The sequence below is a fragment of the Acomys minous genome, assembly GCF_964271855.1.
Source record: "Acomys minous genome assembly, chromosome: 15".
NCBI lineage: Eukaryota > Metazoa > Chordata > Mammalia > Rodentia > Muridae > Acomys > Acomys minous.
The window spans coordinates 97,778,846-97,806,554 of record NC_140497.1 but is presented as its reverse complement, the minus strand read 5'-3'; the positions used below and the strand labels follow the sequence as shown (position 1 = coordinate 97,806,554).

The 27,709-nt window shown below is 37.3% G+C and overlaps 1 protein-coding gene across 4 annotated transcripts in view; it reads left to right on the top strand.

The window, feature by feature from the left end:
* Positions 1–27,709, top strand: part of PSME4 (proteasome activator subunit 4) — a 108,835-nt gene that overhangs the window by 48,235 nt on the left and 32,891 nt on the right. For all 4 annotated transcript variants that reach the window (XM_084760719.1, XM_084760720.1, XM_084760721.1 and 1 more), the window contains 18 exons: positions 544–642; positions 881–950; positions 1,728–1,795; positions 2,631–2,846; positions 3,611–3,768; positions 5,524–5,619; positions 13,062–13,117; positions 15,685–15,741; positions 15,950–16,005; positions 16,091–16,189; positions 18,029–18,091; positions 18,220–18,315; positions 19,258–19,389; positions 21,183–21,392; positions 22,922–23,058; positions 24,285–24,338; positions 25,023–25,152; positions 26,719–26,800. In XM_084760719.1, coding sequence (XP_084616845.1) covers positions 544–642; positions 881–950; positions 1,728–1,795; positions 2,631–2,846; positions 3,611–3,768; positions 5,524–5,619; positions 13,062–13,117; positions 15,685–15,741; positions 15,950–16,005; positions 16,091–16,189; positions 18,029–18,091; positions 18,220–18,315; positions 19,258–19,389; positions 21,183–21,392; positions 22,922–23,058; positions 24,285–24,338; positions 25,023–25,152; positions 26,719–26,800 — 1,879 coding nt within the window. The remainder of the gene's footprint in view (positions 1–543; positions 643–880; positions 951–1,727; positions 1,796–2,630; positions 2,847–3,610; positions 3,769–5,523; positions 5,620–13,061; positions 13,118–15,684; positions 15,742–15,949; positions 16,006–16,090; positions 16,190–18,028; positions 18,092–18,219; positions 18,316–19,257; positions 19,390–21,182; positions 21,393–22,921; positions 23,059–24,284; positions 24,339–25,022; positions 25,153–26,718; positions 26,801–27,709) is intronic.

Sequence of the window (27,709 nt, the reverse complement as noted above, 5' to 3'; positions counted from 1 at the left end):
GGATGACAGATTTTAAGAAACAGATATTCAGAAAGTTTCCTGGTCTATTGTATTAACTGTACAACAAAGTGATTAACTTGAATTTGGGTTCCATTTGCTGTAATTGAACATAGCACTTGTATTTCAAGGTAACTCTTACTCTTCAAGTGGTTTTTGCTTGTTTTTTTTTTTTTTTTTTTTTTTACTGTTTCCTTCCTTAGCTCTTTTCCCTCTCTTCTGTGTATGTGGGTGTAAATGCCACTGTGCACATGGAGACCACATATGGCAGTCTGTCCTCTCTTTCTACGATGCAGGTTCTGAGGTTAAAACTTAGGTAAAGGTGGCAATCACCTTTACTTGCTGAGCTGTCCTGTTAACCCCCTCAGATGTTTTGTTTAAGTTATAATAATCCACAGAGACTGTTTTTAGATCTGAATCTAATTGATGGTTAAAATTTTACTTCTTAGTTATGTTGGAATAGTTTATTATTTTCTTTAGTGTTCCCCAAGATGACTAATTTCTAAAGAATTATGCTGATTGTTTTCATTTCTTCTGTATCAACAGGTGGCCCTTCAGAAGGTCTTTAACTTTTCTGTTTCACATATATTTGAAACAAGAGTTGCAGGCCGCATGGTGGCAGACATGTGCCGTGCTGCTGTTAAAGTAGGTTTTGTTGCATTTTGATTTTTGTTTAGATATTGTTTCTTGCTTTAGCCCAGGTTGGCCTCAAACATTCTGTCTTGTATTCAGCCTTATTGGGTGATGGGTGTATGGTTATTTCATAATTGTTATTAAGACATACTGCTTTTGGCTAGTGGAAATAGGGCTACTTCATATTTTGTGACTCTTAAGTATTTACTTTAAAAAAAATGACACTTTATTTATACAAATTGATTTTCAGTGCTGCCCAGAAGAATCCCTGAAGCTATTTGTTCCCCACTGCTATGGTGTCATAACTCAGCTTACAATGAGTAAGTCACAAAAAGGAAAACCTTATTATTCTGTGTAATTTTCAATAAAGTTTTTCTTCATTCCTAGAACTCTGTTAATGTCAATAAGGGTTGTTTTTTTTTTTTTTTTGGTACTCTATATAGCATTTATATTTTATTAATTTAATATTTTTGAGAAAGGGTCTCTATGTAGCCCTCACTGTCCTGGGAACTCACAGAGATCCACCTGCTCTGCCTCCCAAGTGCTGGGATTACAGATGTGTACCCATATATCCCCCTTACACACACACACACACACACACACACACAGTGTACCATCCAGGTTGGTAAGTAAGTTTGAAGTCATGCCATATTGAATTAATATTTTCATGAAACAGCTATTAGGAGCTACTTTGAAAATCCAGCCTTTTAAAAAGAGATGTCAGTTATCAGAGGTCTTGGTTAGTTTGTTGTCTGTCTTGTTTGGTCGATTGGTTGTTTAGTTGATTGGTTTTTTTTGTTTTTTTGAGACAGGGTCTCTCTGTGTAACAGACCCTGGCTGTCCTGGACTTGCTTTGTAGACCGGATGGCCCTCTAACTCACAGAGATCTGCCTTCCTTTCCCTCCCAAGTGCTGGGATCAAAGGCACCAGAGATTTCCTTAAAAATAGATTTCCACTTCTTTTTGTAGTGACTTCACCTTAAGTCTTTCTTTCTGAAAGATTTTTCTGAACTATTAGGAATATAAAATAGAAACATTTTAACAAAAACATCCAGTGGATTCGTGTGATTCTTTCCTGATGCTCTTTTGCCATTTTAGATGATGATGTATTGAATGAAGAAGAGCTAGACAAAGAGTTGCTGTGGAGCCTCCAGCTTCTGTCTGAGGTACTATGAGCATTTAAATGCTTTCTTCTAGAGTTTAGTTTTTGTTTTTGTTTTGTTTTGTTGACTGGCATAAAGCATATGAAAAGTCAGACATCTGGGGATTTATTGTTGTTGTTTTAATGAGACTGGGTCTCATATTTCTAATGTAAGAACTCGTGGCAATCTTTCTTTCTTGGCCTCCTGAGTGCTGGATTTATAGGCGTCACCGTCAGGCTAGGCTCTAGCTTTAGAAGGATGGGATAGGATAGTTCAAAGTGTGTCGTTGTCAATGAGATGGAAATGTTCCCAGTCCACCTTTCCGTTAAAGATGAACAACATATCAGTTATTCAGTTTTCAGATTTGGCTTTTTTTTTTTTTAATGTCTAGGGTTTTTTGTTTTTGTTTTTGTTTGAGAGGAGGAGTTGTCACTATGTGGTCCAGGTCAGGCCTGACGCTGGGGTTGAAGGTGTGTACCACTAAGCCTGACTCTTGGAAATCTTTTGCATTAAAAATTTGGTCACCAGTCAAACCTGAGTTTTCTTTATGAGATAGTTTAGAAATTTAAATAGACACATTTTGCATTTTGTTCCTTAAAGAAATGTTGATTATTTTAAAAGGGATATTGCTTTGGCATATGAAAGCGTAAGATTAGAAAACATTGTTTTTATTTTTAAAAATTAATTACTAATGTATAGTGAAAAATGACACTTTTAAAATGAGTTGAAGACATCTACAGGAACATTGTTTATAAGCTACCCTAGTGTCAAATATTGAATGAGCCTTGAATTGCGTACTCAAGACTTAAAATCAAGTGCCTTCGAGTATTTTTTTTTTCTTTTTCCCCTTTCCTTTCAGATTACTCGTGTGGATGGGAAGAAATTACTTCTCTATAGGGAGGAGCTTGTGAAGATTCTCCAGCGAACCCTACACCTGACCTGTAAACAGGGCTACACACTGTCCTGCAACCTTCTGCATCATCTTCTTCGTTCTACCACACTTATCTACCCCACCGAGTACTGCAGTGTTCCCGGCGGCTTTAACAAGCCACCTTCTGAATACTTCCCTATCAAGGCAAGCATTTTAAGTCATTTAGGATTAAAGAATATATTGGTGTCTTTTTTCTAAATAATTGAGGTGATGTCCCTTGCTGTGCCTAAAAATGTAACGTCCATTTACATTTTTTAATTTTTTTAATTGAGTGTTGGAGTTTATGTGTGAACCATATATGTGCCCACAAAAACTAGAAGGGGGCATTGGATCCCCTGAATTATGAGCCACCATATAGGTGCTGGAATCAAACCCTTATTCTCTGGAAGAGTATTCGGTGCTCTTAGCTAATGGGCTATCTCTCCAGCCCCAGTTCTTTATATTAAAGTACGTTGTTTAAAACTGTTATTGAAATGTATTAGCCTTGTGCTTTTTAACTTGTCATGGAGCTAAATCTGTCCTTCCTTCCTGCTATATAATAGCCTAAGCTGGCCTGGAAGTGGTGATCGTCTTGTGTCAGCTGCTCCTGTGCTGTGATAGCTGATGTGCGTCACCATGCCTGGGTAGTTTCCTACCTTTCTACAGTGGTCGTATATAACCTCAATAGTTATATATAATTTTAGTCCTTAAACTATCTAGTTTCATCTAAACTTGCTTTCTCTCCTACAATAAATGCACATTAAATGACTTTTAGGGAGACATTCAGGAGTAATAATAAAGGAATAATGATATTTTCATGAGTCTCTTTGCATATATTGGCTTATTATTTATGTGTCTATTTTTAGCAATATCATATATACATGTTTTTCTCCAACTTTACCACTTAGTGTAAAGCTTCTCTTTTTTAGGACTGGGGTAAGCCTGGAGATTTGTGGAATCTGGGGATCCAGTGGCATGTTCCTTCTTCAGAGGAAGTCTCTTTCGCCTTCTATTTGTTAGACTGCTTTCTTCAACCTGAGCTCACCAAACTCCAGTGTTGTGGGGATGGAGAACGTGAAATGTCTAGGTTAGTACTTTTTAAACCTCAGTGCCTCCCCAACGTTTGTTTGTTTGTTTGGTTTTTTGAGTAGGGTTTCTCTGTGTAGCCTGGACTCACTTTGTAGACCAGGCTGGCCTCAAACTCATAGCGATCCACCTGCCTCTGCCTCCTTGAGTGCTGGGATTAAAGGCATGTGCTACCATGCCTGACCCCCTCCCCAACCTTTGTGTCTGATGGATATATTTCCTCTTTTAAAAATCTTCTTTTAAAGGTTTATTTTATGTGTATGAGTGTTTTGCCTACATGTTTATACTGTGTGCATGCCTAGTGACCATGGAAATCACAAGAAGGGTTTGGATTCCCTAGAACTTACAGTTGTTGCTTATGAGCCACCATGTGGGTGCTGGGAACTGAACCTGGTCCCTGCAGGAGAAACAAGTACCCTTAATTTCTGAGTCCTCTCTAGCCCTATGATACATAACATATTCAGTGTTTTAAAAAATTGCATTAAATATACTGAGAAAAACATTGGACACTGTGTAACAAAATCTATCAACATTTAAACTGTTCTTGTGGTTGTCAGTTGTTTATTTTCGGTTTTTGAGATAAGACCTCTTATAGTAAAGGGTGGCCAAAGATGGCCCTGAACTTGTGACCCTCCTGCCTCCATTTCCCAAGTGCTAGATTATAGTCATGTCCCATCATGCCCAGGTTGTACAGTGCTAGGGATCAAACTCAGGAAGTCATGCATGCCGGAGAGTCATGTGCTAATAATCTCAGCCCCAACATTTTTGATTTTTGGTATTGTTTGTTTATATTTTCTCCCCCCCCCCCCCCGTTTTGTTTTTATTTTAAGACAGAATCTCACCATGCATACCAGGCTGGAATTCAAAAGCTCCATCTGTCTCTGCTTCCTATGTGCTGGGAGTAAAGGCATATACCCACCACACTGAGCCCACCTAAACATTTTAAATAGAAAAACTAATTCCCAAATTCCCACCTTACCCTCCCAGTATTTTGGAAAAAACACATATGTACCTAGCAATTTCCCTTACTTATTTTGGAAAGCATAGGTAAGGTGAATCTCTTTCAAAGGAAAGGCCTTTGTTCCTCTACTGAACATAGAATGAGTCTATTAGGCATTTTTTATAGTTTGATTTTTTTTTTTTTTTTTTTTTTTTTTACCCTCCAAGACAAGGTTTCTCTTGTAGTTCTGCTGTCCTGGACTTACTTTGTATACTAGGCTGGCCTCTAACTCACAGAGAGTTACCTGCCTCTCCCCCAGTGCTGGGATTATAGGTGTGCACCACTGTTCCCAGCTGCCAGAAACCTTTAATAAGTTATAAGTAAGGGTAAACTTGGAGGAAGAAATCTGATTGACTAACAGTATGCTAAATTGCTCTTTGGAAGCACATATGTAACTAGATTTTTTTCTTTTTCTCAATTCCATGTGTAAAAGCTAAAGTAAGGCAGACATGATTCCCATTGTTTCTTCTTGTTAGTGGTAGTGATTGTTGTATTTAGTAAATTAAACTAAAATTTCCTTCTCTGAGTGTAGTTATTTTCTACTTGTGATTAATTATTTAAAGTCTGTTTAAGTATAAGTAGGCGTAGTATTAGCAGTAAATAGGTTTGTGTTGTGCCAGTAGGTGGTAAACTGATATTATTTGTGTGTTCATGACATTTTAATAAAGTTTTTGGTCTCCTCACTGACTTTAGAAGTCTTGTTAAAAGTGAATTAGGTATATTCTATAATATGACAATATTTTTTGTATTGTCTAGAGATGATATTCTACAGAGTCTGACTATAGTACACAACTGCTTGATTGGCTCAGGAAACCTCCTACCTCCATTGAAAGGAGAGCCAGTTACTAACTTGTAAGTAAAAACAAAACAAAACAAAACAAAAACACAACCCAAAAAAAACCCCTACATGTTTTACTCTTTTGCCATTTGACTACTCACTTCATGGGCTACTGTTTTTGTTCTTGATATTGTTTCTGAATTATTTAACCTTTCATATTTGTAGTTCTTAGGGGGAAAAAAAAACAAACCTAAGCTATAATTTATGGCTATGAAATTCTTATAAGCTTTATCCAGATTTTTGTATGATAACATGATAGAATATCTTTAGATTTTAGTCATGTAAAAACAACAGTTAGGAAGTTTTCATTTAAGATTAATACTCTTCTTTAAAAAAAATTAAACAAGCAAATAAAACAAACCCTATTTGCCAGCAGTTAGCATTGACTTAGGATCCTGTAGATGAGTGTTTTTACTAACAGTTTCTTCATTGTTGCTTTTTGGTACATTGTGTAGAACATTTAACCTATTGTTGGTGCTGCCACCTGGGTTCTGTGAAAAGTGGGGGTGCTATGAAGTGAGCACCACATGTAAGCTTAGCATGACGAGTTAGTGGCTGGGCTCATTATTGCAGATTTCCCCTAGCATCTATCTCATTGCTGAGAAAGCTAATGAAGATTATATCTTTTAAAAAATGAGTAGTAGCCAGACACTCTTAAAAATTGGGAATGGGAGAATCCATTTGCTTGTCTACCCCCCACCCCCCACGCCCCACCCTTCATTAAAAACCTTCAGGAAAAGTGTTTACTGGCATGACCATATTTCATATAGCCATTTGGAGTTATATTTTCCAAAACATACTGCCTATTATTTCACCCTAAGAAAATTTCTTATCATTGAAATGTGAGTTGTAAGTTTAGAAATAGTAATATAATTACTATTTATTCATTTATTTATTTATTTGTTTGTTTTTTGAGACAGGGTCTCTGTGTAACCTTGGCTGTCCTGGACTCACTTTGTAGACCAGGCTGGCCTCGAACTCACAGATATCCACCTGCCTCTGCCTCCCGAGTGCTGGGATTAAAGGCGTGGGCCACTGCCACCTGGCAGAAATAGTAATTTAATATTAGGAGGGAAAAATCTGTTTTAAATTTAAGAACTTGTTGAGTCTTTGAAAAAAATTTAGATTTTCAAGAACTCATCTATTTTGTAGTTGGATGCAAGAACAATTTTACCAATATTCATTTTGTTAAGAACGATTAACTTTCAAATAATTTTAAAAATGAGAGCCCTTTGAGCCTTTTCTCTCCAGTGATCTTAATCCTGTACCATATTGTACAAACAATCCTTGTATAGCACACAAAGTGCTATTTCATTATTTATCAAATTGGGTGTGTCAGAGCTCTACAGAAAGTGTTGACAAGGAAGTGTTGGGTTCTTTTTTTTGATGAAGTAATTTGTTTAAGAGCTCAAACGTGTCTTTTGATGGTTGGGATACAATGGTAAATGTCCAGCTGAGGCTTCCGCGCTTGCCTTGTAGCTCATCTTGGCACATAGCTCTGTCATGTACATCATAGTGAATTGAGGCAAGTCTTTATCTTTATTCCTGGGATTATCTGTTTGGTTGATTGATTGGGTTATTTTTTTGTTTGAGATTGTCTCATTCTGTAGCCCCGGCAAAGCCTGAAACTCACAGCAGCGCTTCTACCTTAAGCCCCCAGCATATTGGGATTACAGGTGTGAGCTACCAAGCCTGGCTAAGTGTTCTCTTTTGAAGTAAACTTTCATCATGACAAAAGTTTCTTATAAACCAGATTCAGTGGTTCACATATGAATCAGAGAGGCTGAGGTAGGAGAATTGCAAGTTTGAGGTCAGCCTGGGCTGCATAACAAGATTTTGTTGCAGTCTTTCTCCCTCGAGAAAAATTTCTATACTTGCTTATTAGAAAGCCAATTTGATAAACATAATGAGATGCTTTTTACTAATCAAATGAGTATATTAATACATGCCATATAATATAAGACAGTACTATTTAAACTCTAGAATTGACACTGAGTTCTACTCACAGAGTTTCCACCAGAAGTTGAATTTAGACTGAAAAGTTTTATGCTTCAGGTTTTTCAGATTTAGCCAGGCATGATGGCTCCTGCTTGAAATTTTAGCATTCTGGAGGCTGAGGCGGGAGATTGGAAATATTTGAGCCTGGTTGTAGTGAAGCTATCTCAGGAAAAAAAAAAAGAAAGATAGGGATAAGTGGAAACAGCACCTTAACTTTTGTAGTAAAATTTTAATGTAAGATATAGTGAAATCATATAAAACATTGAATATACAGTTTTTAAAATCATAGAACAATTTACATGTTAAAAAATGGGTTCTATATATATGCAGAATAATAACTATGTTATTTAGAGTTAAAAACAAGGGAACGTCTCATTGATTTAAACTGCCAATCAGGAACTTAAAATTTTAAACTTTATTATTTTATATGTGTGGGCATCAGATCTCCATGGAACTGGAGTTACAAGACTACATTGAACTATCGTGCATGTATGTGCTGGTAATCAAATCCAGGTCATCTGAAAAAGTAGCCAGTGCTCTTATCTACTAAGTGGGAATAAAAAACAAAAACCAAAACAAGTTTCCATTGGCTTTTAAGTAGCTAACAGAATCTTCCAGTGATAATTTGTATTGTCTTTATCCAAAAATGTGGACTACAACTATGTGCTTTTATTTTCTGTGTGCATCATTTTCACTTTTATTGCAGAAGATGAATGAATCCGAAACTAAAAAATAGCCTTTAAAACTTCTAAAATGCTTATTTTCCTATAGTAAAATAGTTGTTAAGAATCACTCAAATCTAAATTGATATGAACAACAACAAAAAGGTAAATCAGTGGCTCCATCCTGTGACACTTTTGAGTGTGAAGAATGAATAGAGTGTAATTCACAGAAATTGTCAGCGGGTTAAAGCTGAGAGAGGACAGAAGCACGGAGGTAGACTCTTAGTCTGTAGGGAATGGGGGGAGCCCACACGTGGAGAGAATAGGGTGCAGCATAGTGCCGAGTGTGTTATTGTAAAGTCTCAGGTGTTAAAACACCAGATCAGCAGGATAGTGGTGGTTGGTGTACGCCTTTAATTCTAGCATTTGGGAGGCAGAGGCAGGAGGATCTCTTGAGTTCTAGCCTGGTATACAGAGTGAGTTCCAGGACAGCCAGGGCCACACAGAGAAATCGTATGTCAAAAAACCAAGGGAGGGAGAGGAACCCACATTAGATCAATTTTGGGAACGATTAGTAACTCAAGAAGTATTTTTCAATTTGTACTTAAATTCTTCATCTAAGTTTTGATTATATAAAATGCTTCATATTCTGTTGCACTTAGTGTCCGACTCAGTATTGGGTCTGCTTTCTGTATTTGTTGGCGAGATCGTATTTGGCCTCTGGAAAACTGTGATGAAAACCAGAAGCTCACTTTACTTCTAAATAGCTTTGTTTCTAGTGGCGTTTATATGATGATTTTAATTCCACTATTAGGGCTACTAAGTGCAGAACTTTTTTTTTTTTTTGCTATGCAATGAGTGATACACAAATACAAAAAGCAACATTCAAAGTATAGAAGTAAAGGATGCAGCAATGTGGGGGTCACTAAATACCTGTAATTCCCTAAAACTTTGAGCATCAAAGCATACACATGATAAGGCTAAGAAGGTTTTCTATAGAGCTTAAAACAACTTCAAGTGTTAGCAGTTACACTTGAAGCCGCACATTGCAGAATGAATCTGAGAATGGAACCCCTCCCTTCTTTGCTCCAGGGACTTTAAGAGGCACTGCTGCCACAGCACCGCCTGTGTAGATGGGAAAGTGAGTTATGTCTTTCCATTGTCCCACAGGAACTGTGGACACTGCCTTTCATCCTGAAATCCTCAGTTTTCTCCTTTTTCAGTCCACTTTGTTATAATCTTTTAGGTCTAACCAGCTATTACAGGATGCAGAAACTAACATCTAAAAACAGGGTTACTCAAGGTAGAGGAGTCACCATTTTCATTTCAGAATACTTCTTTTACTTTGTCCCCCTTTCCTCTGATCTGTTACACCATAGTCAAATCAATCTTTGAGATCTCAAATTTTACTAACTGTCCACTCAAAAAAATAAAATAAAATCTTGCCGTCTGAGCTTGAGACCATTTCATTGATGTGTGAAAGGATGTGTTGTGCGTACAATGAGGGGCAGGGCTAGCTAACCTCTCTTGGCACCTCCAGGAAACTACCCAGCACTGCTGGGGAAGCTGCACACAGAAAAGGAAACAGTTACTACTCCACGGTGAGTAACCCTGTTTTCTCCTTATTTCACCTTCTGATTGTTTTCATAAAGCCTTGTGTGTCAGACATGAAAACCTATTCTCCAGTGTGTAAAGTTTCTCTTAGCAGCCCTCTGTTCACATGGTAGAGTAGAGGAGTTTTTCAGTTGTGTTATTTCCATTTGTTTTCAATTCAGAATGCTGGTACACAGAAATGGCCAACTGTCTCTTGTGAAACACTTGTACATCAAGGAGGAAAAGCCTGCCAGTGGCTTGGTTTCAAATATTTTTCTTTTATTCAGAAGTGGGGAGGGTTCTTGGGAAGGCAAGTTGGAAGACTTGTGTATAATATTGTTTGTGCCTGTTTCATGACAATTGATTCAGTCTTTGTACACACTTTTGTATATTTTACTTTTATGTTTTCGTCATTTCTTCATTTTCTAGCACCCTCTGTTTGCCACCAGTGATAACTGTTCTAATTTTACCTAACTATAAGAAGATTGCTATCTAGTGGAACTAGGTGTTTTGTTATAAATTGGGTTTCCTGGTCTAGGAACAGTAGAACTAATTTTACTCCATTATTATTAACACACAGAACTGCTTATAGTTTGTTGTGCTGTACTTGTTTTTCAGAATTGTGTGTAGTTTTCAAGACAAATGGTAATAACTTCTAAAATGAATGAGTCAATGAGCCAAATGGACTTTATACAGGGAACATGAAACTTAAATTGTAGATTTTGCTGCTACTACTTTTTGCTTATTTGCTTTGTTTATGTAACACAGGCTGGCCTTAAACTTGAGGTGATTCTCCTGCCTCACCTTCTTGGGTATATAGGCATGTGCCACTGCATAAAACTCTCTATACTTGTTCCAAAACATTTACTGTGAAATATGTCAAATCAATTAGAGTTTAATTTGTGATAGGTAGAAAGAGATCAAATTCAAGTTGATTCTTAGATAAATGAATATAAAAGGTAATTCTGGGTAACAAAATTAAAGTTTAAATATAATTAAGTACCATATATATGATGATGATGATGTAGAAATTGTATGTTAATTTGTGTTTCAAAAGTCAGAAAAGAATAAACTATTTTTAAGTTTTAAATAATTAAAAATCTTACACAAGGTAGCTTTTTTTCCCTATTTGATATTAGCCAACAGACCATGAAACAATGCAGGATAAGTGATAGAAAAGCAATTCAGAATTCACATAGATTTAAAAAATTAGTTTCAGGCTCTTCAGGTTTTACTTGTTTTTAAATACAATAGATGTTAGAATGTATATAACGAAACACTCCAGACTGTTAAGTGATAGCCTTTGTGTGTGTAGTTTATGTGTTTTATGTGTCTGCACGTGGAGGGACATATGTGGAGACCAGAAGTTGCTGTTGGGTGTTTCCCCCTATCATTCTCCCTGTGCCTGGGCTTTTTGCTTTGTCTGGAATGGCTGGCCGGAAGGCCCCTGTGCCACAACATTCATCTTTTTACTTGGGTGCTGGGGCCTGACCTCACAGCCTCGTGCAGCAAGCTTGTGCATTTACTGACTGTGATGCCTCTGCATTCCTTTGATAGTATTAATTTTAATCTTATTAAGGTAGTGTGACTGGTGGAAATACTTAGTATTATATGGTAGTGAGGATGTACTCACTACAAAGTAGAGTTGTACTTTTACTTTATACATGTAGTGGGTTTGTATCAGCAGTGAAGTGGTTTCTGTATCATATAGCAGCCATGACAAACAAACCCTTTGCCATGTTCTAGCAAGAAGGTGGTGATCGCTCCCTCGCTCTTCGTCATTGCTCTTTCCTACTTAGTGCTGACAGCTAATTTCAGTAGAAACGAAGTTTTTGGGTTTCTTATACTTTACTGACTTGCGATTTTTGGATACATATTTGTTTCTGATCATGAAAAGTTAATAAAATGCTGAAATTTGCAAGTTTTGTCACAGGTTGAAACCATAGAAAGAAAGCTAACTTCTAGAAAATCTCAAAAGATCAAATTAGCATTTTATGTTATAAAATGTTAACAAATCTTAAAGTACATTAGTGAAAAAAACCATTCCTTGTTTATATTGTATAGGCTTGGTTCTTAGATTTGCTCTCCTAGGCTCTGAGTTAGGGTGAGCAGCATAGCTGAGGAACTGGGTATGTCAGTGCTCTGAAGTCACTAGCTACGATCAGGATTTGTAAGTCAGAGAGTAGGATGGAGATAATGCTTTGAATTTAGCTGCTTTGTGGGGCACTCTTGCGGGTATGTTGATTTAAAAGCGGTGTTTCCTTCCCCATTATACTTGTTGCAAGTTCATTAGTGTTAGGTCATAATAGTTTTTGTTTATTATGTAGCCATGTGTTGCATTTGTTCACACTTTGGTTCCTTTCCACTTATACGTATGTTCTACATCTTAGAAAATATCTTCTCTTTTTATTAGAATAGCTATTGAACCAAGTCTTGCATGAAAATTTGAAAACTGAGGTGTACACACACACACACACACACACACACACACACACACACACACATGTATAAATCTTTATTTTCCTATAAAACGTGTTCTTGTAAATCTGCCTAATGGTAACTGTCAGCCATTTGTTGAATTTAACTAGCTGGGTCTGCTTGGGCAGCTTTTTGGTATTTTTAAGATAGTTTTATTTTTTGGTCCAGGCTGGCCTGAAGCTTACCATGTAGCCCCAGCCTGGCCTTGAACTCACACTGATATGCCTTAGCCTTCAGAGTGCTGGGGTTATAGACCACTATGCCTGGGTTGTGACTGATCTTTAGTTAAAGTTTAGTATTTCTACATAGCAATTTAGAAACAGTATTTTACTACAGTGTTTTGCTGGTTTAAAGAGAAAGAGTTAAAATTATCTAGAGAACCATGTGTGTTGTTTTAGGTGCTTCAGCAATATGAAGCTGGACTTTCTTTGTGGAGAAGTATAAATGTATAAATTAGTGAATTTAAGCTTTTCTGCTTGAATATTTAGTTATCAAAATAATGTACATTGAGAGATTATTTTTTTCCCTTGAAGGTATTAAATTAACATTTTCTTTAAGTTAGCTAATAAGCTTCTCACCAAAACAACAGCGGCACTGGAGAGTAGAAATTTGTTTAAAAGGGCATTAGCTTTGTTTTAATTTAAATTTTGTAACAATGAGACTTTTTCCTTTGGCCTTTTGTGTTGATATTATTGATAAATGCAGGCGCTCTTGTTTTTATACAGGGTACCAAGTATGGTGTCCTTAGAGGAAACAAAATTGTACACTGGACTGGAACATGGTATGTGAATGCTAACTGAAGTGAATCTGTAGAGGCTATCTGTGTAATGGAGTATTTTTGCAGTTACAGCTCTTAGATTCTTTGGAGTATATATGATATACTCATTATGCAATAATAATTTTATTTCTCTCTGGAGAAACTAGATGTTTATGTTTATTTCTGAGACAGAGCCTCACTATGTAACCCAGGCTATGCCCAAATTCATAGAGATCTTCCTTTCTCAGCCTCTGGCTTTAGAAATTGTTATATAAGGAATTGCCAGTAAATAACAGAGGTTGGAGCCAGGCGGTGGTGGCACACACCTTTAATCCCAGCACTTGGGAGGCAGAGGCAGGCAGATCTCTGTAAGTTTGAGGCCAGCCTGGTCTACAAAGTGATTCCAAGGCTATACAGAGAAACCATATCTTGAAAAATAAAAACAAAAACAAAAACAAAAAACAAGCCAAAAACAAAAACAAAAAACCCAAAAAACAGCAGAAGTTGGCTCAGTAAATTTAATTGCTTTCTGTGTTCAGAGGTAAGCTTTTATATATTGTTGTAAAATACACCTCCATGCAATATATTTGTGGGTTTTTAGCAAAGATTTATTTATGTGTTTAATGTATGCGGGCTCTGTCTGCATGTATGCCTGCAGGCCAGAAGAGGGCATCAGATCATATTTTTAGATGGTTATGAGCCACCATGTGGTTGCCGGGAATTGAACTCACTCAGGACCTTTGGAAGAGCAGCAATTGCTCTTAACCACTGAGCCATCTCTCCAGCCCACAGCATATTTGTTATAAGAAAATTTATTGTACAAGGAAGGAGAGGAGAGAAAGAAAGTGGGGGAAGAGGCACCCCAGGGGGACAAAGGGAAAGAAGCTGAGGAAGTGAGGGGTGAGGGGCAGGCAGGCTATATCCTGGGTGCCTGGCAAGTCATGACATAAGACACAGGTGATGACAGAAGATGTTCGTTAGGACCCTAAAGGCCTCTGAGGGCAGGCTAGTAGAATTGCCTGCACACCAACAAAGCATATATAATGTTCTTTTTTTTTTTTTTTTTTACTCAAAAGAACAATTTTTTATTTGTGTATGTATATGTACATTCCATGGTCAGAGGACAACTTGCTAGAGTGGATTCCCATTCCATTGTGTTGGTTCAGGGACTCAAACTCAGGTTATCAGTCTTATGGGAAGACCTTTACTAGCTAAGCCATGGTTTTAATGTGAATGAGAATACTATGGTCTTTATATTCTAATGATCTTCGTAGCTTTCCATCCAGTGAGTTTAATTCAATTTAAGTTTTTGAAGTGGTGCTGGGGATCATACCTGAAGACATGAGCAAGATAGGCAAGTGCTCTGCCATTGACACCCTAACCCTTAAATTTTGTATTAGTATTTTGTGAAATAACACGGGATGTTGCTCAGTGATAAAGGCCATATACACCACGCCCTAGGCCCTGGGTTAATGCCCAGCACCCTGTCTCCCCCAAACCATGTTTTATCATACTAATTTAAAGTTCAGAGCCGGGTGTGGTGTCACATGCCTTTAAACCCAGCACTAGGAAGGCCAAGGCAGGTGGATTGCTGTGAGTTCGAGGCCAGCCTTGTCTACAAAGTGAGTCCAGGACAGCCAAGGCTACACAGAGAGACTCTGTCTTTGAAAAAGAAAAAAGAAATAAAGTTCAGACTATGACCTTAATAGAAACTCAGTAAATTTCTTTACTGATAGGTTAATAATAGAATTAGTTTTATACATTAGTTTCTAAGTTATAACTACATGTTGTATTTGGGTCACCCATAACTTCAGAGAATCCTAAGTCCTTGTGGACTCTTAATTAGTAGCTAGGGCCATTGAAATGTTCACAGCAGTGTTTTTTTCTTCTCTCCCCTATCTTAAAAGTGTGTGTGTGTGTGTGTGTGTGTGTGTGTGTGTGTGTGTGTGTGTATCACGTTTGATGTGTATACGTGTTTTCTGCATGTATAGGTGTGCATCACATTCCCTTGAAAGTCAGAAGATGTCAGATCCCTTGGAACTGGAGTTATAGTTGGTCATGAGATGCTTTGTGGGTGCTGAGAACTGAACCCACATCCTCCATAAGAGCAGCAAGTGCTTTTAACCCCTGACCCATCTCTCCCCCATCTTCGTGACAAAAGATTTCATAAATAATAATTTTATTTTGGTTCTTTAAGACCAATATTTGTGGCTCCATCTATCTTTGAGTTCTCGCTCTTCCTTCGTCTTTGTCCCAAGTCCTAGATTACAGATGTGAATCACCATGCCCATGTACATTTGTCTATTGATTTATGGATTCACTGGAGATAGGGCCTTGCTTTGTAGACCAGTCTAATCCAGAACCATCTGTCATCTCCACTTTACGCTCTGATGAGTTCGAGTTACAGGTGTGTGCTCAATCCCATGCTTACGCTAGACCCTTTAAACATGCAGCTTTTGAGTGTTAGTCTTTGTCATACTCAACCACTAAGTTAGAAGCAAAGCCTTTAACTGTTGTTAAAAACTGAAATAAAATCAGAGCCTTTTCTATGTCTAAAATGCCTTCTCTTTTTATTTTTGTTTTTTAAATAGATCTTTCCAGAGAGAATCACCGAGAAGTAATTGCTAGTGTCATAAGGAAACTTCTTAGTAAGTATATATGCCTATAACTTCCCTGTATTCCTAAGCTTTAGAATTATAGCCTATGGCAGGTGTGCTTTTTTTTTTTTTTTTAAACTTTGTCTTTTTTTAGTTGCAATAGGGAGAATATTGCCTTTCCCCCTTTCTTTAAGCAGCAGATTGGGTTTATATAATACTTTAAGATATTAGCTAAAACTTTTTTCTTTTCCTACTTTAGACCACATACTTGATAATTCAGAAGACGATACCAAATCATTGTTTCTCATCATAAAGGTAGCAGTGGCTCCACACCTCCATCATTGTCAGTGTTCTTAGGCTTGACTGGTGACTTCTGAATAAATGTTGAAATTCTTTACAGATTATTGGAGACCTTCTGCAGTTCCAAGGATCTCATAAACATGAATTTGACTCCCGATGGAAAAGCTTTAACTTAGTAAAAAAGTCAATGGAAAATCGGGTCAGTATTTTCACCTGAAATTCTGAATTACTGTTTTGAGAAGATATATAATAGCCCTGACTTGAGGATTATTGTTTTTAGAGGAAATTTGCCCTATAGTAGTAGCTTTAAGAATATTGCATGAAACCACTGTTCTTTTTTTTCTCTCTAAAATTCTTACTATATAAATGATAAAATATTTGACTTTTAAAGAAAAAAAAAAGGGGGAGGCTGGAGAGATGGCTTAGAGGTTAAGAGCACTGGCTGCTCTTCCAAAGGTCCTGAGTTCAATTTCCAGCAACCACATGGTGGCTCACAACCATCTATAGTAAGATCTGGTGCCCTCTCCTGACCTGCAGGTGTTACATGCAGGCAGAACACTGTATACATACATACATACATCTTTAAAAAAAGAAAAAAATATTGTGTGATGATTCTAAGCATGATACATATCAAACAGATTGTAGGGGGAAATGCATTTTTTCCTTAGGACTGTTGTTTACTTGAAGAGTGCTTGTTTAGTATATGTGAGGCCCTAAGTTTAAAATATTTTATTTAGTATTAACAGCTGTTACTCTCCATAATAACTTAAGTATCCGTGCAAGGATTTGCTTGGTAGCATTCAGGCTATCTTATAAAAACACGAGGAAGCTGAGCCCAGTGGCTCATGCCTGTATCCCAGCAGTAAGGGTGGCAGGGGCAGGTGGATCTCTGTAAGTTCAAGGCCAGCCTAGTCTGCAAAGCAAATACAGGGCAACCAAGGCTACACAGAGAAGCCCTAACTTTAAAAAAAAAAAAAAAAAAAAAAAAAAAAAAGGAAGATTGCCCACAGGTATGAACTTCATGTGACTCTGAGGAAAAACATTTCTTGTGTTGATTTAATGTTTCAATGTGAGGATCAGTATACGCCTCTTCCAAGTATTCGGTACTTGGAAGGAAAAATAGGCAAAGAAAAGTCCAGCTGTTTCTAGCAGTGTTCTCTAGCAGACTTGCACTCAAGTTGAGTCTCGAGATCCATGTGTGCTACCTGTGCTAAACACTGGAGATGGAAGAGCATCTGAAAAGTAGATGGGACTGTTGTGGCCGGCTGTAGAAGAGTGCTAGGAGGTAAATTAGGTCAACAGTTATGTTGTAAAAAACTTCTCCAGTTTTATATTCAGCCATGGAGATCCACTAAATGGCATGTGCATTGTAAGCATGAGACACCACACCTGACTGAAAGTTAGGATGGGGTTAATTTCAATAAATGAAAGAGTATTTATTGAATATTAAAATGTTCTGTCACAGTTAGAATCTAGGTGAAAAAGGCCGAGTCAAGGCTTTTAAGGAACACATAGAAGGGTTTGAACAAGCATTGGAGGACTGTGACTAATATGATACAGGACAAGAATTCTATTTTGTTGTTGTTGTTGAGTTTGTGTGTGTGTGGGGTGGGGGGGGGGCATGCGTCTCTGAGAGTGGAGGACAGAGCACCACTTGCAAGAGCCAGTCCTAAACTTCCAACACGTAGGTCCCAGGGTTAACTTCAGTGTTCCAGGCATGGGCGGCAGCTGCTTTTGCTCCATTTTCTTGGTGTGAGGTTTGGTATGGTTTGGAGTTAGCTTTTTGTTGTTGTTGTTGTTGTTGTTAGGTCTTTGTTTGTTGTCTGTATTTTTGTTGGTTTTGTTTTGAAATTGGTCAGTCCATATAGACCTGTGTGGCCTAGAACGCAGTGACCCATCCACCTCTCAGATTAAAGGTATGCACCACCGTAACTAGCTCTGCCCCTTGTTTTGAGGGAAGTTTTTATTAGGGAATTCAAGAATTCATTTTTGAAGCCACTTAGTGAAAACATTGAGATGTTTACATTTTGTTTTCCAGCTCCATGGAAAAAAGCAACACATCAGAGCACTACTAATTGACAGGGTGATGCTGCAGCATGAGGCAAGTGTCGAATTATAATCACTTCAAGAGGCCACGTTCTAAGAGATAATTACAGTGATTGCTTTTCACTATTAAATGGACTTTTAGTAAAAACTTCCAGATTTGATTTATATTATTTCTTTTTAAAGTTGCGAACACTAACTGTTGAGGGCTGTGAGTACAAAAGAATACATCAAGATTTGATCAGAGATCTTCTTCGACTATCAACAAGTTCATACAGTCAGGTGAGCTTCTACTCTTCCATATTTTCACTTTGTTACATGCAATCTAAATATCCTTCTTTTAGAGTTTAAATAGTCCCTCATGTAGGGCCACAAACAAAGGAAACAAGAGAATCAGAATTAAATCTAGCACCCCCAGCCCCAGTGCCATTGGAAATACCTTTCAAATTACAAAAGATTCAAAGTTTGCCTTAATGTGCAAAAACATTTATATTTGTAGTGTAATTTCTTACCTTACCCCTTTTCCAAGACATGGTTTCTCTGTGTAGCCCTGACTATCCTGGAACTCTCTTTGTAGATCAACCTGGCCCTGTGTACCTCTATCCCTGGCTAATTATTTCTCTTTAGAGCCTTGTGTTTTCTTCCAGCAAGGTCTTGCTATTAGCCAGACTGGCTGTGAACTTTAATCTACTTTAATTTCAAGTGCTGGTATTACTGGCATATGCATCTTAAATTGTTTCTCTCTTTTAAATATTAGAGATTGTGCTAGTGAGATGGTGCTCTTATTTATGAAAATTTGAAGGCTAATCTGGAATGGCTATATAATTCCTTATGCGTGTATTGCTCAGGTTTCAGGGAGTTGCATGCAGTCTATGCAACCAAAAGATTATGTCCTAGCACACAGAACAGAGAAAGTACAAGATTTGTATATACCAGTTCCTTCTAACTTGATAATTCCCTATATGTTGGCATAGGAAATTTGATCAACTGTGACTTAAGAGTGTCTGCTGTTTTCCTTTTGCCATTTTAGTAAGCTTTTGCTTAGGAGTGCCGTTCCACATCCTTTCGTCAATAAGAAGCATGTATTATTTTCCTTTTAATAATCATACCCTTACTTTTTTTTAGGTGTGTGTTTTATGTTATTTAGAAAAACATCTAAATTGTCATCACTTTGTTTTTATATTTCATTAGGCATCTTATTAAACCCTTATCAATTTTCCCCAGGTCAGAAACAAGGCTCAGCAAACGTTTTTTGCTGCTTTGGGAGCATATAACTTCTGTTGCAGAGATATTATACCCTTGGTTTTGGAGTTCTTACGACCTGATAGACAGGATGTCACACAGCAGCAGTTCAAGGTATGGGTTCTGTTTTAACTTCTACAATATGCACCCATATGTCTGTTGTTCAGGGTCTGCAGTTAATATGGTGTTTTGTATTTGCTTATCACATATCTTAAATTTGTATAAGGTGAAAATGTCAGAACATTTCACCATGATCTGTGTTATGACAAAATACAGGGTTCAGGCCCCTATGAAAAGTAAATTCAGTAGTATAACCAATGTGAAAGGAAGAAATAAGGTTATTTTGAACAACAGATCAAAGCAGAAAAAGAAAGTTGAGGCATTTCAGAGATGAAATATAAATAAATCTTTATAAGTATATTAATTGATAGATTTTTTTAAGGATAGTGAAAAGCTAGCACTTAATGGTTAAATATGAGGTGACTAAAGCATGTGAGTTTCCATCAATAAGCTTCTGGGTTGTATAAATGGCTATATGGGATGTGGGAGATGTCTTGAACCTAAGAATTTAAGGCAAGCCTGGGCAACATGGTAAGATCCCATCTCACAATAAAACGAAAACTTAGAGGTCAAACAGCAAAACTGACTGAGATGCCATGAAAAGAGAGGATCAGACAGAAGTCAATAAAGAGACCTTTCAGAAAGAAGACATTCACCAGTGCCAACTTCCTGGATAGGGTTAAAATGAGCACTAGGCATGTTCCTGGAAGTTAATTTGTAAGACAGAATTGAATAGGCTATAAGCCAGGCTTAGTTACTTTAGAAGTAAAGCTTTATTAGAACAATCCGTTCTTTTATATAGTCTGTATATCTTCTTTGTATCACAGTGTCAGAGATGGATATTTGAGTCTGATACCAAGTGACCTACTATTTCCTTTCTTTTTTAATTTCTGGTAGCTGACTACCCTCCCCAATGTTGAATGTTTTTTCTGGAAGGTCTGCCAATAAGAACGTTTTATATGAACAACATTAGAGATGACAAGGTTAGCTAGCAGTGACTCTATGTAGAGCCTGTAGAGGGCACTAAAATATGCAGTGGCAATAATTTGGCTTGGGATCCATTTAGATTCGTTATCTGGAAATAAAGTATTTTGACATTACTAGAAAATGTACCTGCTTCATTAGAATAATCTGATTCGACTTAGTTAAAACTATGTAGCTAGATTTTTTAAAAGATTTTTAATTTCTTGTTTGACAATTTCACACACACACACACACACACACACATACGCACGCACGCACGCACGCACGCACACACACACACACACACACACACACACACAGAGCGTATTTCTTCATTTCTACCTTCCTCAGTAACCAAGCTTTTCTATATTTAGTAACATATTTAGCAACTTGGTGTTAGCTGGTATTTGATAAATTATTTCAAACACTAGGTCCTAAAAATGCTTAGTGTGGCACATTTCTAGGCCATTATCATATATGAGAGAAAATAAGACTGGAGTCTTTTTTCAAGACAGAGTTTCTTTGTGTAGGCTTCACTGTCATGGACGCGCTTTGTAGACCAGGCTGGCCTCGAACTCACAGTGATCTGCCTGTCTCTGCCTCTCAAGTGCAGGAATTAAAGGCGTGCGCCACCACACCCAGCTTAAGATGAGCCTTTTTACATTGCCTAAGTAGCCATTCTTTTAGTGAACCCTCTCTTAAATGGCATAGAAAAAACATTAATGGACGCCACTTGGTTCACATTTTTAAAAATAACACACTTAATGTGTGAGCCTATTTACAAATCAGCTGTAAGTATGTGAATAATCAATGTAAAAATTTAAATGCCATGTTAAACCCAACCATGTCTCTTATTTTCTATGTAAATATATTTGTTCTTAAAGGGTGCCTTATATTGTCTACTTGGAAATCACAGTGGCGTGTGCCTGGCAAACCTTCATGACTGGGACTGTATTGTGCAGACTTGGCCAGCACTTGTTTCGTCAGGGCTTAGCCAAGCAATGTCACTGGAAAAGCCATCAATAGTCAGACTATTTGATGACCTTGCAGAAAAGATTCATAGACAATATGAAACAATTGGCTTGGACTTCACAGTAAGCAAACCATTTATTTGTTCATTCATGTCTCAGTGGAAATTCTGGCTTTTATTTTCCATGTCTTTCTTTTTTTCTGAAATAATATTTGTGCTTGCTATTATTTTTTTAAAGACATTTGCTTTCTCTTTCCATCTAATGCTTTTTAGTGATCGCTTTTGTAGATAGCAGTGAAACATTAAGTGGTTCATTTCTACCAAGAAGCTACAACAGTTAATATTGCTATATTTACCACTGTTCCATATTTGCCTCCTCTCACTTTCCCTTCCTTCCTTCTCCTCCGGGAAGCCTGGTACCTGCCTTGTAGACCAGGCTGGTCTCAAACTCACTCTGCTTCTTGAATGCTGAGATTATAACATGAACCATCATGCCCAAACATGGCAGGCTTTTTTTGTTGTTGGCAGTTTTTTGAGGCAACGTTTCTCTGTGCAGCTCTGGCTGTCCTGAACTCACTTTTTAGACCAGGCTGGCCTCTTGAACTCAGAGATCCACCTGCCTCTGCCTCCCAAGTGCTGGGATTAAAGGTGTGCGCCACCATGCCCAGCCTCATGGCAGTTTTTTTGGTTTTGTTTTTTTAAAGAGTTGATTATATTTTAGAAGGTTAGCTATATGAGTCAAAGTCACAGGAAATTTGCCACTAGTTAGATTCATACAAGTGCAGTATATTAAAGTGGGGTGGGTTTTTTTTTTTTGTATTTTGTTTTTAATGAATGAGAAGAATCTAACTGGGTCTCAAATAGAACATCATCTAAACACTTTTTACAAAGTCAGTGACTAATTTTGTGGACCATGGTAGCCTCAAACCTGTAGCAATCTTCTTGCCTTAACCTTCCATGTGCTGAGATTACATGTGTGAGCCACCTTTCTTGACCACCTAAGAAGTATACATACTCACACTTCCTCAGAGCATCAGGGTGGACAAACAGTGAGGATAACTGAGTTCCTTCTTTCCTCAGGTTGGTTATGATTTGCACCCTAATGACCAGGATTATAATTGTGGCTATAAATGCATCCCTTGTTCTTTGAAATTGTCCTTATATTAGGATTGGTTTCCCCGCCACTAGCCTACCCACAGAGGGTCTTCTATAGCCCAGGCTGGCTTTGAATTCTTGATCTTCCTTGGTCTTCTGAGTGCTCTGATTATAGGCATACACCGCCATAACCAGGTAGATTACTTTTCTTTAAAAATTAATCATAATCATAATTTGAAATGAAATTCCCAAATCAGTGATCTGGCAAAATGGTCCAAAAGGAAAGATGCTTGTCACCAAACCTGATAACCTGGACTGAAAGCATAATCATTGTATTTGTTTCTTTGTTGTGTACACGAGTGTGTGTTGCACATACCATGGCACATATAGAGACAGAGGACAAATGTAGCGGTTAGCTCTCTCCATCTACATGGTCCTAAGAATTGGACTAAGATCATCAGGGATGGTAGCAAGTGGCCTTTTTCTTTTAATTAAATAATCCACATTATAGTATATGCCATGACTTTACTTTTTAACTGCTTTTTTCTTTTTAATAAGATTCCAAAGCCATGTGCTGCAATAGCAGAATTACTTCAACAATCAAAGAATCCTTCTGTTAGTCAGACACTGCTTAGTCCAGAAAAGATTAAAGAAGGACAGAAGCGCCAACAGGAGAAGAATGCTGATGCCTTAAGGTAATTGATTCACCTTTTGCTAAGACAAAATATTTAACTAGCTCTAAAATATAAATGTAACTTACCACTTGGGCACCAATTTCAATCAAACAGTTGGGAGATGATTGTTGCAAAGGGACTGAATTTTCACTTTTAGGTATAGAGTTGAAAAGATGCCCAAAAGAAAAATTATTATTGTATCTTTTTCACTGTGAATTCCTTTTGATTGTTTTTAGACACTAATGTATCAAACATAGTATAATTCATACACTTTGTTATTAAGTCATAAATTCAAATTCAACACATTACTTTATAGCTTTTACAATAATCTCTTTTTGATTAAACTTGGTAATAGGATATTACTAAACTTTTTTGATTTGGTAAACCAGAACAAGTCCATGGAAACACTTAAGCCATAGTCTTCCTGTTTCAGGCTTGCCATATAACTAATATATGTCCATTTACTGTTTTTGAAAATACCATAATTTTTAAAATTACAATATTGCCCAGTCTGGTCTTAAACTCCTGGCCTTAAGAGCTCTTCCTGCCTCGGTATCCCAAATGTTATGGATATTGATGCTAGCCACAACCCCCAAGCTTGATTTCTAAAATGTGTTTGTAAATATTGAAATAACATAGCATGTTTAATTGATTTCAGGTAGCCAGCACCCAGCATAATATTCAAACAAAGCACTGCTAACTGTTTGAGATTGCTACTTATGGTTTTGGGTTTTTTGTTTGTTTTTGTTTTTGCTTTGGTTAGGTTTGGTTTTTCAAGACAGGATTTCTCTGTGTAGGCTTGGCTATCCTAGACTCGCTTTATAAACCAGGCTGGCCTTGAACTCACAGAGAACTGCCTACCTCTTCCTCCCTAAGTGCTGGAATTACAAGACTACTTACAGTTTTAATGTTTATTTTGGAACACTCAGAAAAACTTTGTTGAGAATGCTTGTAATGCTGATACTTTATGAAATAAGGCTGGAGGAGTAGGAGCTCAGGGCTAGCCTGTAGTATGAGACCTTACCTCAAACACCTGAGAATGTTAAGAAAAAAGAAGCAGTTGGAAGTTCATTATTCCTAGCCCTTAGTGCTTTTTTTTTTAAGTATCTCTCCTTACTTACTTTAGTCTGGTCAAATGGTAATATGTAAGAGGAGGGTGAATTGGGACAGAATTTGAATTTATATTACATTATGTGATGTTTGTCTAGTAGTATAGAAAATCATATTTTATCTGATTTTTTAAAAAGGAACTATGAAAGTTTGATAAACACTTTACTAGATGGTGTGGAGCAAAGAAATCTGTAAGTATAATTTTTTTTCCTTTAAAGGTGCTTTTTTTTTTTTTTAAACCATCAAAGCATTTCTCTTAACTGCTCTAGTGATTTTGTACAGGGGAAAAGGAATGATTATATTAATGGAATAATTTTTTGTGTTAGAACATTGGGGGAGGCATGGGGAGGTTTAGGATAATGATAAGGGGCAGTGTTCTTCAGTAGGCTTGTTTTAATTCTTGAGAAAATTAAAAATATCATGTCAAATACAAAGTTGAACAAGGTTTCACATGCCTGTGATCACAGCTGAGGCTGAGACAATAAAGCAATAAAAAAGTTAGAAAAGATTCTTTTTTTTTTAATATTGGAATTTCCAATTTGTTTTTAAAAATATTTTTATTAATTTATTCATATTACATCTCAATGGTTATCCCATCCATTGTATCCTCCCATTCCTCCCTCCCTCCCATTTTCCCCTTATTCCCCTCCCCTATGACTGTGACTGAGGGGGATTTCCTCCCCCTGTATATGCTCATAGGGTATCAAGTCTCTTCTTGATACCTGCTATCCTTCCTCTGTGTGGGGAGTGCCACTAGGCCTCCCCATCCAGAGGACGTGGTCAAATATGGGGCACCAGAGGAAAAGATTCTTATTTTGAGTGGTTTTAAGAGTAATGTGATTTGTATGTACCTTCTCATTCCCCTGCCCCACCAGGCCTTGGAAATTTGAGCACATAGGCATTGGTCTTCTGTCTCTGCTCCTAAGGGATGACAGAGTGTTGCCTCTTCGTGCCATACGTTTTTTTGTTGAAAATCTCAACCATGATGCAATTGTTGTTAGAAAGGTATGTACTCTATTTTGGTTACTGTGTTGGATTTGAGAATATTTACCTTTATAAATTCTTCATAAACAACATATACTCTATTAAATACCTTGAAAGGAGTGATTTGACATCTTCTATTTGCCCAGAAGCAATAATAGTTTGTTTAACAAAACTGGAATAAACTTATAGACTAATAGGGAAAGTTTCACTTTTAAGAATTAAAATTTTTGGGAGGCAGAGGCAGGAGGATCTCTGTGAGTTCAAGGCCAGCTTGGTCTACAGAGAGAGTTCCAGGACAGCTAGAGCTGTTACACAAAGAAACCCTGTCTCAAAAACCAAAAACAAACAAACAAACAAAAGAATTAAAAATTTCATTTTATTGCAAGCAGGGGGCCAAATCTAAATGTTCAGCTTTTTGGTTTAGAAATGAGCTCTAAGAAAGGTAAGGCTTTGCCTACTTCAGGAAGAAAGTCAACAAAAGACCCAGAGGCTGATGAAAATAGAATGAGCTGCTATTGACCTGACAAAGGAAAGGCAGTTCCTTTAGCAGAGGTTCTAATAAATTCTTCCTAGTTGAATGTTTATGCTTCTCCCATCAGTGCCAAAATGTGGATAGTATATATTTTTAATTAGTTAACTTTTTAATCCACGTACACACACCCAGAGACACGCCCCCCCCCCACACACACACACCACTGCAGCAACATGTGGAGGTGAGAGGACAGTTCTTAGGAGATGGTTCTCTCTCTATTTCTACTGATAGATTGGAGGAGCAGATCAAACTCAGGTCACTGAGCATGTGCAGTGAGTGCTTGTGCTCACTGAGTCATCTCACAGACCCTAAACTTTTTTTTTTAAATAACATACAAAGTAATTTTATTATGGCATTTTCATGCATTTTTTGTTGTTGTTAATTTCCCCAGTAAGCCCTGACCTAATATTCTGTTTCTACTTTGAAATCTTCTGTATTGTCACCCTCTTCTCCTTGTTTCTTTATATCATTTTTCCTCTCATGCCCCCTTTCCAGCATCATGACTTCTATATACCCATACTCTTGGTCGTATAAATAACTTTATATAAATTAGAAGCTGGACTCTGTATGAGAGAGAGCATGTGGTGTTTGTGTTTCTAAGCCTGAGATACTTAGTATGATTTCCATACCCATTTGTGGATGTCATTTTCTTATTTATGGTTGAGTAAAATTTCATTGTATGTATATAGCACATTTGTATTATCTGTCTGTTGGTGGACATCTAAGCTGATTGCATTTCCTTGCTATTGCTCGTAAAGTACCATTGAACGTAGATGTACAGGAATCTTTGTGTTATAATGTCGAGTCCTTTGGGAGTTCTAGGAGTGGGGTCAGGTGACAATGTTTTATCTTTGAGAAACTGTTGCACTGATTTCCATAGAGTCTGCATGAGTTTCCACTCCTCAGGGTTAGGGCACACTCCTACCAAGAATAAATATGGGCTTCTTTAGGGAGGAGATTTTATGAAAGAAATAGAATCCGTTTATACTCTGTATGGTGCAGCATGTTGTAAGAGATTTCAAAATGTTGATATATATGTGTTAACCTGTTTGTAGATGGCTATCTCAGCTGTTGCTGGTATTCTCAAGCAGCTAAAGAGAACTCACAAAAAGCTGACCATCAACCCTTATGAAATCAGTAAGTAATAACCCAAGTAAATAACAGTGCTTTTCAATAGCACTTAGAAAATGTCTTTGAATACTCATAGGGGTTAGGAGTGGTAGTACAGGGCTCTAATTTCAGCAGTTTGAAAGTAGAGGTAGGAAGGTCTGGAATTCAAAAGTCAGCCTGATCTGTATTAACATTGTTCTGTTTTGTTTTGTTTTTTCTTTCCCTTGAGCAGGAAGATTCAAAGCAGGGTTGATATTTTTCCCCCTTCTACTTTTCTTACTGTGTTTTTTGTTTTTTTTTTTTTATCTACCTATATTTATTTATTTTGTTGTTTTATTTTGTTGTTGTTTTTTTTCAAGACAGGATTTCTCTGTGTAGCCCTGGCTGTCCTGAAACTCATTTTGTAGACCAGAGTGGCCCCAAACTCAGAAATCTACCATTCTCTGGTTCCCAAGTGCTGGGACTAAAGGTGTACGCCACCACCACCTAGCAAATGTAATATTTTAATTATGTATTAGTCTGTAGTCCACAGGAAAATGTGTTTAAGAGTTTTAATATGAAGCCAGGCGTAGTGGCGCACTCCTTTAATCCCAGCACTTGGGAGGCAGAGGCAGGCGGATCACTGTGAGTTCGAGGCCAGCCTGGTCTACAAAGTGAGTCCAGGACAGCCAAGGCTACACAGAGAAATCCTGTCTCGAAACAAAACAAAACAAAACAAAACAAAACAAAAAGAGTTTTAATATGAAGGACATGCATTTGGATAAGTGATATAATTTCAGTAAGGTGTGCTAATGAAATTAATGACACAGAATCAATGTTAAATTTATTTATTTATTTATTTTTGGTTTTTCTTTTGTTTAAATTTTATTTATTCAGATTATAACTCAATTGCCATCCTATCACTTGTATCCTCTCATTCCTAACCCCCCGCTTTCA